The 14035-nt window shown below is 47.7% G+C and overlaps 1 protein-coding gene across 1 annotated transcript; it reads right to left on the bottom strand.

Annotated features, from left to right (window-relative positions):
- Window positions 1–2933: 2933 nt before the first annotated feature.
- Window positions 2934–4222, bottom strand: LOC103630552 (ethylene-responsive transcription factor 12). Its single transcript, XM_008651603.4, has one exon. The coding sequence runs from the start codon at window positions 3807–3809 to the stop codon at window positions 3177–3179; it is 633 nt and encodes a 210-aa protein (XP_008649825.1). The 5' UTR covers window positions 3810–4222; the 3' UTR covers window positions 2934–3176.
- Window positions 4223–14035: the final 9813 nt, after the last annotated feature.

Genomic DNA, 14035 nt, shown 5'->3' on the forward strand with positions numbered 1-14035 from the left:
TTTTTGTCATCGCACTCTCGAGCAACAGAAGGATCGGTGCCCGATGAACAAGTGTGAGGTCATGCACTATCTAGTCATCTACCTACAACTGTTCGCATATGTCCTAATCCAGTGCCAGCAGGTGATTCTATGCTCCTTGAGCAACAAAGAAAAGCTACTGCAACAAACCTAGCAAAACTGACATCAAGCTAGAGCATATGTGACACGCTCTTAGCCACTAGTCCAACTGATACATGTGGTACAGTAATGACGACTTCAACGATGAGCAAAAATCTCGTCTAAAGATGGATGATGATTATAGGCCTGCAACACCAGACAATGTTGGTCCAACATTCCCTATTAACATCAATAGGGAGCATTTCAATGCAAAGTGAAGAGGCCAACAACAAGTAGGATTGTAGGAGCGAGATCCCCTGTCATGGAAAAGGCATGTTGAACAAGCTCTACAAAGATGGCTCTAGAGGATGAATCAATCAAAATTGTTTAAGAAATTCAGTAAGTCGTTAAGCTGTTAGATCGCTTTACTGTCGACATGAACAATAACATGGAAAGAGTCCACACATTAGCCTTAAACAGTTGACCAAACAATTAAACTTAGATGAATAACAAGATGTGAAAGTGGTGGAAGAGTATGATAACGATGAGTAATACTATGTCAGTTATTTTTACAAACTATGTAATTTTTATTTATTTTTACATTTTATTGATTTTTATAAATTATGTATTTTTCTTTAATTATTTATTCTTCTATTTTAATAAAACATCATGTTTCATGAGATGGGTGTATGCTATCGGTAAATGCTACTCCCCCGTCTAAAAATAATATTCGTTTTAGCTCTTATTTTTTATGTCTATATTTAAATGGATAATGATAAATTATTAATTAACTAATACAAATTGTAATTTAGGATGAAGGGAGTACAAACTAAAGCAAATACAACTAGTTATAACTAACACTAATATTATTCAAGGCTAATCTAGCAACTAACTTATCTTTGCTATAATGTAGGAGTTTTCTTGTGCGTCACCCCTCTCGTGCATCTCTCCCTGGTCCACACGGGTCGACATGCCATGAACACATGAAGTCGTAAAAATAAGCCTCCAAACACATTCATACTCACTTAGCTAATAAAACACAAGTTTTATATTTATACTTAAGCATAATATATATTTTTTAATAAAAATTATGGAAAAAAATAAAACTGGACCTTGTCGACTCGTACCTAGTCCGACATGTCACACCTAAGACCCGACCTTGACATGGTGATCAAACTGAGCCAACACAGGTCTAATGAACAACGAGCAAGGCTACTCTTGGGCTAGGCTAAATTGTGTATGGTTGTACCTAGTCCGACATGTCACACCTAAGACCCGACCTTGACATGGTGATCAAACTGGGCCAACACAGGTCTAATGAACAACGAGCAAGGCTACACTTGGGCTAGGCTAAATTGTGTATGGTTGTACCTAGTCCGACATGTCACATCTAAGACCCGACCTTGACATGGTGACCAAACTGGGCCAACACAGGTCTAATGAACAACGAGCAAGGCTACACTTGGGCTAGGCTAAATTGTGTATGGTTGTACCTAGTCCGACATGTCACACCTAAGACCCGACCTTGACATGGTGATCAAATTGGGCCAACACAGGTCTAATGAACAACGAGCAAGGCTACACTTGGGCTAGGCTAAATTGTGTATGGTTGTACCTAGTCCGACATGTCACACCTAAGACCCGACCTTGACATGGTCATCAAACTGGGCCAATACAGGTCTAATGAACAACGAGCAAGGCTACACTTGGGCTAGGCTAAATTGTGTATGGTTGCTTGCTCGGTGACACATGAAAGCCGCCTTTTAATCAGCGCCCGTCGGAATGATGTTCATCAGGGTTATATCGTGATGTTGTTTGTAAAATATAAAACTATGATATAATGTATTTGAACCACGAAACCGTATCATGTAATACGTTTGAACCGCTAAATGATGATATTGAATGTGATAACATTTAGGCAATCTTTTATTAAATTGTGTAACTTAAATGTGCTTTATTTACTACAAAACAAGAAGTTTGGTTTGTGATGCACTGTTGTTGATGATCGATTAATCGGTCGTATGGGCTGATAAACCATTCTTGAACCGATCAAAATAAAAAAATAGTTTAGACTTAAATTTGACCGATTTATCTGGTTTAGCCCCAACCGATTTGTAGACAGCTCACGACGAGCATGCCGGGAAACATAAGTGCGTCATCAAATATTTGTTTGAGAAACAAATAATGGGTTTTAAATTTATGTGGGTTTCTTAAGAAGTAAATTTATCTAAAAATATATTACATAGTTAATCTAATAAGAAATACTGATCGTAAATAATAATATTCTTATATAGCAAATTAAATGTATAAATTGGTTCATGCAAGCGATATCTCCGTCTTAAATAGCGACATATTTGGAAGGAAAACGCCTCACAAGTTCACAACAACAGCATGTATGGGCCTTCTGTTTTTTCGCTTCTTTATTTGAGTCTTGTATTTCAGTGCCATATTTCAGGTGCCTAAATATTAAGATAATTTCATTTAACACCTTTATAGAACTAATTAAGATAATTCAATTATTTTGTATAATTTGAACTTTATCTTTATATTATAAAATCAAAATTATGTCTTTATCTAACTATAAAAATAATTGTTACTTATCTTTGTACAAGTTGACATAGCGGTTTTTTATTCTCAAAACTGAAATTCCAAACGAAACACCCAGCAAAAAGCGCACTGCCGACGAGACACCAAACCATTTGGAAAAAGGAGACGGTGAATTTGACTATTTAAGAATAGGAACGAAGACGACAAAGGCAAATCTTCGTCTCAAGTAGCCACATGTTTCGAAGGAAAAGGAAAAAAAAAGGCCCCACAGCAAACAAAATACCCAGCAAAAAGCGCGCCGCCGACGAGACACCAAACGAACTTGTGGAAAAGGAGATGGGAACAAGAACATGAACGAATACGAGAAAGACAAGATCTCCTAAAATAGGTTCTGGTAGATATATACAACCGGAGCGATGGTCTCCACTCCCACCAGTTGATTACCCTCACTAGTCAATCCTACCACCTAGTTCAATGGTCGATGATCCCTACTCGATACTACTGACCTACCATCACCTCCGTCTCCACGTCCATTATGGAGACCGCGAGCCCAACAGCAGCGACGGCGGCTCGTTGAGGTCGAACGGGAGGGCCTTGGGCCCTGTCCGGAGCTCCAGCGCCGTGGACGGCAGCGACGAGGCGGCGTCCCCTGCCACTGCCACGAGAGGCATCGGCGGCGCCACGGCGTGGTGCAGCCTAGGCGGTGGGAGGTAGACGACGTGCCAGGGCGACGAGCGGGCGCCGTCGAGCACGCCGAAGTGGCCCGGCGCCAGCGCGGGGTACGGGAGCGGGCGAGCCTGGACGGGGGGAGTGGCGCGGGAGCCGCGCCCGGCGGCGAAGTTGGTCCTGGCCTTGGCGCCGCGCAGCGCGACGGCGGCGCGGTCGTATGCCATGGCCGCATCGACGGGCGTGTCGTAGGTGCCCAGCCACACGCGCGTCTTCCTCCAGGGGTCGCGGATCTCCGCCGCGTACCGGCCCCACGGCCGCTTCCGGACGCCGCGGTAGTGCGCCTCCACGCGCTGCTGGTCCGCTACCCCGACAGCAACGCCTCCGACTGTGAGGCCTCCTCCTCTCGGCCCACCGTCCCCGACAGCGCCACCGTGCCCTCCTCCTCCTCCTCCTCCTCCTCCTCCTCCTCCTCTCGTGTCCCACTCCATCTGCTGCATCCCCACGCACGCTCTCGCGAGGTTGGCCGGGCCGGCGGGCAGGGGGCACCTCTTTCGTTGGTCTCGGCAACGGCAACGGCAACGGCTCAGTGGTGGGAGCAGTAGTAACTCGCTCTTTATACCGCTGGCCTGGTCGCCTCACCTGAGCACCTCCCCCTCCTCCCCTCACGCACGATGGCGGTGGACTTTTACTAATGGCCGCGCCTCGTGAAACGGGGAGGTAGGTTTCTGGGGCAAGGCTTTGAGGCTGTCGCTGACCGGGCGTGGGCGCGGGCTCACGGCGTCATGAACCAGCCGCCGCGCGATTTGACGCCTTGCGGGTCCTCGTTGTGGACAGTGTGCGACTGGTCTTGTCCGGCGCGACGCGCGACTGGCGCCGTGACGCCAGCCCTACCGCAATGGCTGGCTGCCACTGCCAGAGCATGGACGCCTCGTCCAATCGTCCTGTCTGTCACCCCCACCGCCCTGCCGTACCGAGCCTGCGGACTGCGGCACGCGCGGCCGCACGACTGTCCAAAGGGATACCGCACGTCCCCTTCGGCGGCAGGTGCCAAGGTAACCCACTCGTGCATGACGGATGGGGCCTGCTGGAGGCTGGTCCCAAGACATGACTGCCCAGCCAGCGGCGGGTAGGGACGCCGCCGCGTTCCCGGGAGCGGGAGGCGACGTGCCGGGCCACGATTCGGCTGCGCGCGGTTCACGTGTGGGCCGGACGAGCGATGCCGTGTCGTGTGTGTGGGGGCAGCACAGTTCGCGGTGGGTGGAGCGGAGGACGTACGTGTGCAGCGGCGCCGCTCAACGGGCGGTGGGGCCCTCGGGCCGGGCTCCATGAAAACGGCACCACACCACGGTCCACGGCCTATCCGGTGGCCGGTGGGTGGGTGGGGCGTTTGGTACCCCGCTCCTGCGGCAGCAGCGAGAGCCGAGCGGGTGGCACGCGCACGGCACGGCAGCCCACCCAGCGCTCGTCGGAGAGGCAGCGACGGGCCTTGGGAATGCACGAGGCCTTGACTGCCATCCTGCCTTCCTGCATGGTGAGGCAGCGACGGAGGCCTGTCGAACGCTGCATCGGGAAGAGGCGTGCCGTTCAATAGCTCAAGGCTTTGGCAGAACTTGCTACGCCATGCTTTGCATTGCAGCACTGCAGCCCGACCTGACCATCAAGCATTTCTTCGGCTAATTAGACTTTCTAACTTGATTTTAATTTTGCAGAAGTTAAATAAAGGGCTTGGTTTCAATTCAAAACCAGCCAAAATCATATTTTTGCGTGGTATTTTACATAGGAAACGTATATATGTATAAGATCGTCTTCACGCACAAATGCATAAAATTAATATGAACCTTTTACCCAAAGACCTTATATAAGAAATTATAATATGGCATAGAAATTAAAAAAAAACTTACATACGAAATTCGAGAATCAAGATATAAAGAAATAATTTTTTTACAGGATAACCACACATCTAATTTTCCACAAGGCCAAATTTTAAATTCCAACAAATATATACACAAAAATACATTCATACTAAATATATGTAATAAGTATCATTAAATTAATAATATAATATAGTTTTTAACAAACATACTTGTCGGAGACCATAATTAGGGGTACCCTTAAGACGCCTAATTCTCAGCTGGTAACCCCATCAGCATAAAGCTGCAGAGGCCTGATGGGTGCGATTAAGTCAGGGATCAGTCCATACGAGCGACTCGATCACGCCTCGCCCGAGCCTCGGGCAAGGGCAGCCGACCCCGAGAAGTTTCCGTCTCGCCCGAGGCCCCCCTTTTAACGGCGGACACATCTCCGGCTCGCCCGAGGCTTTTCCTTCGCTAAGAAGCAACCCTGACTAAATCGCCGCGCCGACCGACCGAGTCGCAGGAGCATTTAACGCAAAGGTGGCCTGACACCTTTATCCTGACGCGCGCCCCCCGGCAGAGCCGAAGTGACCGCCGTCACTTCGCCGCTCCACTGACCGGTCTGACAGAAGGACAGCGCCGCCTGCGCCACTCCGACTGCAGCACCACTTGACAGAGTGATGCTGACAGGAAGCCAGGCCCTGCCAAAGGCGCCATAGGAAGCTTCGCCCGACCCAGGGCTCGGACTCGGGCTCAGCCCCGGAAGACGGCGAACTCCGCTCCGCCCGACCCAGGGCTCGGACTCGGGCTAAGCCCCGGAAGACGGCGAACTCCGCTCCGCCCGACCCAGGGCTCGGACTCGGGCTAAGACCCGGAAGACGGCGAACTCCGCTCCGCCCGACCCAGGGCTCGGACTCGGGCTCAGCCCCAGAAGACGACGAACTCCGCTTCACCCGACCCCAGGGCTCGGACACCGCCCTGGCCTCTGCCGACGTCCTCCGCCTCGCCCGACCCAAGGGCTCGGACTCGGCCTCGGCCATGAAGAACAGACTCGACCTCGGCTTCGGAGGAGCCTCCACGTCGCCCGACCTAGGGCACAGGCCCGCCACGTCAACAGGAAGCGCCATCATCACCCTACCCCGAGCCGACTCGGGCCGTAGAGAACAATACCGGAGTCCCATCTGGCTGTCTCCACCAGATAGGCAATGATGGCGCCCCGCATGCCCTATGACGACGGCGGCTCTCAGCTCTCTTACGGAAGCAGGGGGACGTCAGCAAGGACACAACCGCTCCAACAGCTGTCTCTCCGCCAGGCTCCGTTGCTCCTCCGACAGCCACGATCATCCCACCAGCAGGGTGCCAATATCTCTCTGGCTGCCACATTGGCATGTACTTAGGGCGCTAGCTCTTCCCCCGCTAGACACGTAGCACTCTGCTACACCCCCATTGTACACCTGGATCCTCTCCTTACGCCTATAAAAGGAAGGACCAGGGCCTTCTTAGAGAAGGTTGGCCGCGCGGGAACGAGGACGGGACAGGCGCTCTCTTGGGGCCGCTCGCTTCCCTCACCCGCGTGGACGCTTGTAACCCCCTACTGCAAGCGCACCCGACCTGGGCGCGGGACGAACACGAAGGCCGCGGGATTTCCACCTCTCTCACGCTCGTCTCCGGCCACCTCGCTTCCCCCCTTTGCGCTCGCCCACGCGCTCGACCCATCTGGGCTGGGGCACGCGGCACACTCACTCGTCGGCTTAGGGACCCCTCGGTCTCGAGACGCCGACAATACTCCTCTATCGTAAAATAAACTCATATTTTATTTCTTGATAATTTAATGTCTTATGTTTAGTTACAAATATAGAAAATGGTATTAATATTTGTATCTCTAAATATTTTTAGATACTTAATATAATATTATTTATTATACATTATAAATATTAATATGTTTTATGTATTGTTTATTAACAAATAAAAGATTTCACTTTTTTAGAAGATGGGTGTGCGTTTATTTTGGAACTTTAAAACCTTTTGGTTGGATTCTGGTTGTCAGACGCGCTTCTGGCACCCAAACAGGTCACTACTCATTCCGCTTGTGAGAGAACCGTTTCTGTGAAAATCATCTAAATTAACGTGACGGCAGAATCTATCTAAATCCAACTGGTGTTCTTAAATTCCATATCTTTGTGACTTTTGTTCAAAGGGTATACAATTGTCTTCGTTTTTTGTGCTCAATGTCAAAGGGGACAAATTATTAGGCCAAAGAAAAGGAGCACACCATCACCTTATTTAAAAAAAACATTTCAAAATTGGTATATTTTAACTTTAAGCAAAAAACCTCTTAACAACTAAGAGGATGACTCTTTAAAAATTGGAGGAGAAATTTTCAAGAAGGAGAATCTCTTTTGGCCAGGGAAAATGTATTAGAAAAAGAGATGACCTTAAAAACATTTCTATATTAATTTTGGTGTTTAATGACCATCACAATCATATGGACTATCTAGTTTACCAAGTCTATGATTCATAGGTTCAAATGATCAACTTCAAATTTTCTAAGTAAAAAAATAGCTCAAATCCAGCCAAATAGGGGGGACATGGAATAGATGAACTACCAGTAATTCTATACTTGGGAAAAGTTTGAAAAAAAACCTAGGTACATAATTGACCCATCTAGACATGTTGGAAAACTCATATTCAACAAATCACTCTTTTGGAGCTAGTTTGAGCCGAAATAGTAATATGAGTTAGAGAAATCGAATTGTCTAAGTTTAATGACTTAGACTAAGTTGGATAGTCTCTAGAAATGTTTGTCTAAGTCATAGGAACGTACTCAACGATAGCCAAATGGTCTGAGTCTGGAAGCACTAGACCTCTTATGCAGGAAAGGTGAAACTTGTTCAAATGACGACTGGTTATCCAGAGCGGTCCGGTGTGCATTGAACCATATGTGCAGAGAGGGCTAAAATATGGATAATCAAAGAGTAGAGGACCGGAATAGTCAGGATGCAACAACCACTTCAAGTCTCAACGATCATCTATTGACGTGTCGCTAACGTGGAGGGTCTGGTGGCACAACATATTAGTTACTGGTCAACCTGACATGTCAAACGTTAACTTGTCGGCCAGAAGTTAGAGGGTCCAGTGGTGCACCAGACCAGAACTACAGGGAGTCCGGTGCACCACCCGTAGTGCAATTTTGGCTGCGTTTTTCAACAACCATATTTGGTTATTGAGGCCATAAATACCGCAAACCAGTATTCAAGATACACAAGACCTACACCAAAGTCATTCATTGCTTGCAACAACTCTAAGTCTCCAAACTCCTCACAAGCGTCATATTCACTAGAATTGAGCTAGAAAAATAGTAGTGCCTTGCAGAATGTTTCATTTGAGCTTGTTGCATTTGGATCATGTGTTCTTGAGTTTATTTCTCACTCTCTGTTCTCATAATCTCATTCACTTGTAAGATCTCGTAAGAGACTTCATATTGGTTTGGAGATCCTTGTGGGGGGACTTTGTGTCCTTTGAAAAGAGAAAACACTTAATCAGTCTAAGTGACCATTTGATAGAGGAAAAATGTTGAAAAAGGCTGTCCTTAGTGGACTCCTCAATGGGGACGTAGGTCTTTCAGGGCCGAACCTTAGGAAACAAATCACGGGTGTTCTTTGTATTGATTCCTTATTGTAATTTGTTTCATCTTCTCCCCTCTCTATTAGTTCTCTTGCATGTGATTGATCTTGTATCAATTATGTCTCTCCCAAATCAATTCCGCAATTATTTGAGCAACTCAAGCAAGAATAACTCTTTCTGTTTCACACCTCGATTGTTTTAATTCTCAATGCAAAGAATAACCGGGGTTAAAGTTTGTGCTTTAAGTTATGAATTTCATGTTTCGCTTATTCACCCCCTATAGGTGACTTTCATGTGCACACCTCGAGAGCCCCACCTCACCGTCCTTAACTGGATTCTCTACTACCTGTGTGGATCCATCGACTACGGACTTCTACTTCAACCCTCACTAACTTTGGATTTGGTGGTCTACACCGACACCAACTAGGCTGGCTACCCCGACACATGCATATCCACATTTGGCTACATCATGTTCCTAGGTGTCAACCTCATCTCCTGGACCTCAAAGCGACAACCTGTTGTCTTTCGCTCTAGCGCTGAGGCTGAGTACCGCGTTGTGGCCAACGGTGTGGCCAAGGCCTCATAGCTCCACCATCATCTTCAGTAGCTCCACAGGCCCCTCGAGCGCTCCACCCTCGTCTACTATAGCAATATCAACGTGATCTATCTCTCCAATTCTGTGTAGCATTAGCACGCGAAGCACATGGAGATCGATCTTCACTTCGTGCACGAGCATGTTGCCGCCAATTTTGTTCAGGTTTTCCATGTCCTGACCACTTTACAGTTCGCTGGCATCTTCACTAAGGGACCGCTGTCGAGTGTATTCCCTAAGTTGCAATCCAGTCTCAACATATGTACATAATAGAGTTAAGGTTGCAGGAGGTTAGACTCTGTTTAGGGTCAAGTTAGGGTATCTCTGTATTTACCTAATTACCCCTATTGCAATGGGCTTGACCCACCTAACTCTTCTATATAATATACTCTCAACCATGAATTAGGGTTAGGGTTTTACATACTCCAACTCATGTCTCTAAACTTTTTGCTTCTCAATCCACTTATGTAAGAACTGATTGTGTGAATATTGCCCAAATAAGCGTGGACGCGGAATCCGTCGAGTCTTTGCAATGGGAGGAATCCGACGATTTCAAAATCCTAAAATGTGAAGACCCCTTCATATTTCTTCACACGCAAGCTCAGTGATATCTGTATTCTTATGGCAACTTATATTGTTGACGAACCTAGATTCTTAAAAAAGCTCTTCAGTAAAAAGTTGCCACAAATAAGCACATAGACTAATAATGGTGAACAATGCATGGTTGATGTGACAATGATATAGTCTGTTGGAACACTTTTTTCGGAATAGATTTTTCTAAGAATCTAGATTGCTATATACTCCCTCCGTTTCTTTTTATTTGTCGCTTGGTAGTGCAAAATTGTACTATCCAGCGACAAATAAAAAGAAACGGAGGGAGTAATCTAGTTCTCACGAGAATATAGATATAACGTGGCTTGCATGCACGATAACTTATATTGTTCATGAACCTAGATTCTTAGAAAAAAACTCTTCGGTAAAAAGTTGACACAAATAAGTTTATAGACTAATAAATGGTGAACGATGGCTGATGTGATAATATATATAGTCTTTTTTTCTAAAGAGATTTTTTTAAATCTAATTCCCGGATAATACAGTTCTCACGAGAATCTGGATATCATGTGACGTGCGGAAAATACGAAGGTGTCTATACGGGTTAGGATTTTAAAATCGGTCGATTTCTTGACGACTCAGTAAATTCTATATATTTTTTAAAAAAACTATTGTTACCATAGGTTTTGGGAAAACGAAACGTTTCTCGATCAATTACCTACAAAATCTTGGAAAAAAAGGCACATAGTCTGTTAGCTCTGTAACCAGCCTAAAGGCTTCCTACACACGTTACCATGGACAGCTTTCAAACCGTCTCGCCCGTGCTACGTCCACGGCAGCCGCACACAACCACGGATGGCCGGCTTTTACAGCTCCCGGTACCGGAAACCCTCGCCGCGGGGGTACAGTACCGCACGCCTGCCAACCAACGTACTGCACGGGGCGGCACTCCCCCCCCCCCCCCCCCCCCCCCCCCGACCTGTCCCGTCCGATGACGCCCGCCACACGTAGCACGGGCGCAGCGCAGTACGCGCCACCCGCCGCCGGCCGCTGCCACTGACCGCACGGGCAGCGGCGCGCGCGGCGGGATCAATCGATCCGATTCCCGCCCGCCGTCCGGTACTCATGCTGCTACAGTACCCCCGGCCGCGCGCCGTAACTTCCCCGCCGCTGGCCACTTCTGACTCGCGGCGCCCCGGCCGCTGCCGAGAGAAAAACGCAGACGCAGCAGTGCCAGGCCCAGGCGCCGTGCCGTGCCCGTGCCGGGTGGCCCGCCCGTGGTCCTTCAGGTCGCCGCTACGCTACCTCACGTGATCCTGGATTCCTGTTCCTGGGCAGGGCTCCAGTGCAGTGCAGTGCAGTGCAGTGCAGGCTGATGTCACGCTATTGTTTAGGCTTGCTGCACGCTACTCGAATAGCCCGGATCGGGCCGCGTTCGCCGCAATCAAGGCACCAAAGCCGCTTTGCCGTATTCCGCGCCGAGCGCCGCCATGCGACTCCTTTGGGCTTTGGAGCAGCAGCGTGCAGCGAGAGAGGGGAACACTAATCATCCGGCACATGCATCGCAAGCAAAGCAAGAGGAAAAAACGGATCTTCAGTCGTCACCACTCACCCGCCGCGATGAATGGAAAAAAAAAAAGCATGGGCTTTCAGGGAGCCCCTAGTCCTACGCGGCGAATGCTACAGTGGCGCTACAGCGATGGCGTAGGCAGCCCTGTCGAGGCAGCGGCCGGCGACTCCGGGCGTGAAGACCGTCGTCGGGGGCGCCGTGGGCATAGGCGATCGACCGATGTGGTGGCCAGTCGCCGTGGCCCGTGGGCGCCGCGCGACTTTACGTTACGTGGGAGCGTGTCGCGGTGATGGGGGCAGGTCGGGCCGGCGCACACGTGGTCCGAGCGGCTGCCTGGCCTGGGTGCCTGCAGCGGAAAAGATGGCGTCACGTCACCGTGCTTTTTTGACCTTGGTCCGCGGCGGTAGGACGGCGGCGGTGGTACTGCTGTTGCAGGTTCGGGGCCTCCGTGGGGTTCGCTGCTCACAGCCTCACTCTCCGTGGGGTACTGACGTTGATACAAGTGACACGCGTTTTATCTATTTCAGTTCTATAATGTAGTAGCATTTAAAATTTATATAATTTTGCACTGAGACTGGTAACAAAATATTATATATGTTCTATTTTTTTAAAAACAATTAGGAGTAGCTGCTACCTGCTAGGGCTATTGCTACCGCATCTTTGATCCCCCCTAGCTTCCAGATTTGTTGCCGTGTGCGGCCACGCCGAGTCGCCGACGGTGTGCAACTGCAACCCCAGGCCCAGGCCAGGGCAGCAGGGCGCGGCGCCGCTGCCACCATGAGCCTAGGCGACGATGTGACGAACGCGGATACGACGGGTCAGGGTCAGGGCAGAGGAAACAGCAGCGCCGGGATGGAGAGACTTGAGCGGGGCAGGGCAAGCTGCAGAGGAAAGGAAACAGCAGATACGATGTTCGTCACGTCTAACATGAAACGACCAGACCACACAAAAAAGAGCCACAGCTGTTTGGTTTGGTGGGTTAGATGCAGTAGACATAATTTTTATAGAACAAAAACGTCGACGACTCTGTCCTGACCTTTTCTTTAGATTATATGCTCTTTCATTGACAGGACAAGAAATTGGAATTTGAAGCAACTTGTTCTTTTTTGCTAAATAGCATTTAAGCTCTGTACAAAGTAACGACATTACGAGAACATATACATTCCTCCTGCATTTAGTTTCATGAAGTGGTTACATTTTTGTTGTGTTACTCATTGTTGTCTGCCCCCCCCCCCCCCCCCCCCCCCTAATTATGCATAATTACTCCTCTGCATTCCCTTCCTTCTATTTCAGACGGATTTTCCATAAACTTCCAATTTGCCTCCTGTTCTTGTGACCTCAGATGTTCATCTCTACAACTGAAAATGAAATGAAATGAAATTCCATTAGCTTGAACACTTTTATAATAATTTGAGCTATGTGGACTCTTGGAAGGATTAATCAGCGCTGTTTTGCACAAGTTATTTATACCATGTCTAGATACAGACACCTTCATTCATTCACGTGTATTTAAACTTACAGTTCTTCTGATGTGTGCTGCAATCTATATTTGTAACAGTTACACACTATTAAAGATCACCGCTGAAATACTACTTGCAATAGAGGGAAACACTTTTTTAACAAAGTTCAGCAGCCTCCGATTACATTATTGGTTCCTCTTTCATTTTCCCAAGTTTTTTTTCATAATCCTTTACAAATGCGTTTGTACATATCTAATCTCTACATAAAATTTCTATCATACAATATCAATACAATGGGGGAAAAAGACACATAATGTAACAAAGTAAACATGATTGTTACATAAGACAAATATGCCCTAAATCGGTAATAGCAACTTATAGTTTATTCTTTCAAATTTGTACTATGCAATGACTTCCTATTGCTTCCGTACTGCATGACTACAACTAGAATGGTAATATCTCATATATTTCATATTGCAACAATGTAATATCTCCTATATTTCATATTACTTAATGCAGTATTTACTCATTTGAACCTATATATTTTGGATGATGTACAACTTTGAGAATACTATCAAAATTGTGTGTATATATATCATCGTATCGATGTTTGACAAACCAGCGTGTGTTAGCCAGTCCTACATTTTTAACAGAATAGGACGAGTTCACAAACTTGCCCGATGCCGCTTTGACCGCCTGTGTGGGCCTTTTTGTTCTCCTTGGGATGCACGGCCCAGCTATTTTTTTTTTGGGTTAAGGCCTACCTACTACGGGACGAGTTCACAAAGTAGAGCACCCCCGAACTTTTGGTTGGAGAGTGCGTGGTGTGACAAGCAGTTTGACGTGTTGCTGGCTCGAGCCGTCTAGCGTAACCAGATCCAAGATCCAACCCCCAACTCGAGTAGCCCGATGGGCAGGCCCCGTGCCTCAGCATGCAGGCTCGAGAGCTTAGCGTCGCAACAGACCACAGCTCGAATTGCTCCTCCAGACTCCGTTCCTTCGAGAAAGAAATATAATTTTCTAGCCGCGCAGTAATATTTGTCAGTACGTATACTTATTTCTTCATGACAGC

This window comes from Zea mays, chromosome 6, assembly GCF_902167145.1.
Source record: "Zea mays cultivar B73 chromosome 6, Zm-B73-REFERENCE-NAM-5.0, whole genome shotgun sequence".
NCBI lineage: Eukaryota > Viridiplantae > Streptophyta > Magnoliopsida > Poales > Poaceae > Zea > Zea mays.